The sequence below is a fragment of the Penaeus monodon genome, chromosome 29, assembly GCF_015228065.2.
Source record: "Penaeus monodon isolate SGIC_2016 chromosome 29, NSTDA_Pmon_1, whole genome shotgun sequence".
Taxonomy (NCBI): domain Eukaryota; kingdom Metazoa; phylum Arthropoda; class Malacostraca; order Decapoda; family Penaeidae; genus Penaeus; species Penaeus monodon.
This window is the reverse complement of record NC_051414.1, coordinates 24,285,574-24,286,068: the sequence shown is the minus strand read 5'-3', so window position 1 is coordinate 24,286,068 and position 495 is coordinate 24,285,574. Positions and strand designations below refer to the sequence as shown.

The window sequence follows — 495 nt, the reverse complement described above, 5'->3', positions numbered from 1 at the left end:
AAGTAACAAAACCATGATGTAATAATATCTATGCAATTTTACTGAATCCTCCTCCCCCACACTAAGGATGGTCCCCTTAAGGAAATATACTCAAATCAAAGTAACTAAAAGACACACTGTAAAGGAGACAAAAGACAGTACACCCAGTCCCATCTCTGAGAGCGAGAGAAGAAAATTATTACGACATTTAATAACAGGACTCATATTTGTTAACTAAACTTTACGCACAATTATCTTAATACATCTATTGTTCAATCATACAAAAATAACCACATCCTTTACCTTGTTCTATTAAACGTTGTTGCATTCTGTACACTGGCTGTTGAGGGATGCAGATTATGCTGTGGTACACTGTGATGCTGACATGGATATCCAGTGTTGTTGGACGGCACAGAAATATTTCTTGCGGCAACAGGGGAATCTGGCGAGCCATGTTCTTGCTGCAGTTTGGTAATGCTTAGGTGTAATCTCTTGACATCCCCAAGGATCTAAGGG

At 39.0% G+C, this 495-nt stretch overlaps 1 protein-coding gene across 1 annotated transcript in view; it reads right to left on the bottom strand.

The window, feature by feature from the left end:
- Positions 1-488, bottom strand: part of LOC119592052 (sphingomyelin synthase-related protein 1-like) — a gene marked incomplete at its 5' end in the record, with an annotated part of 9,074 nt that extends 8,586 nt beyond the window's left edge. The window contains 1 exon segment of the mRNA XM_037940851.1: positions 283-488. Within this exon segment, the coding sequence (XP_037796779.1) occupies positions 283-488 (206 nt within the window).
- Between the last annotated feature and the right edge of the window lie 7 nt (positions 489-495).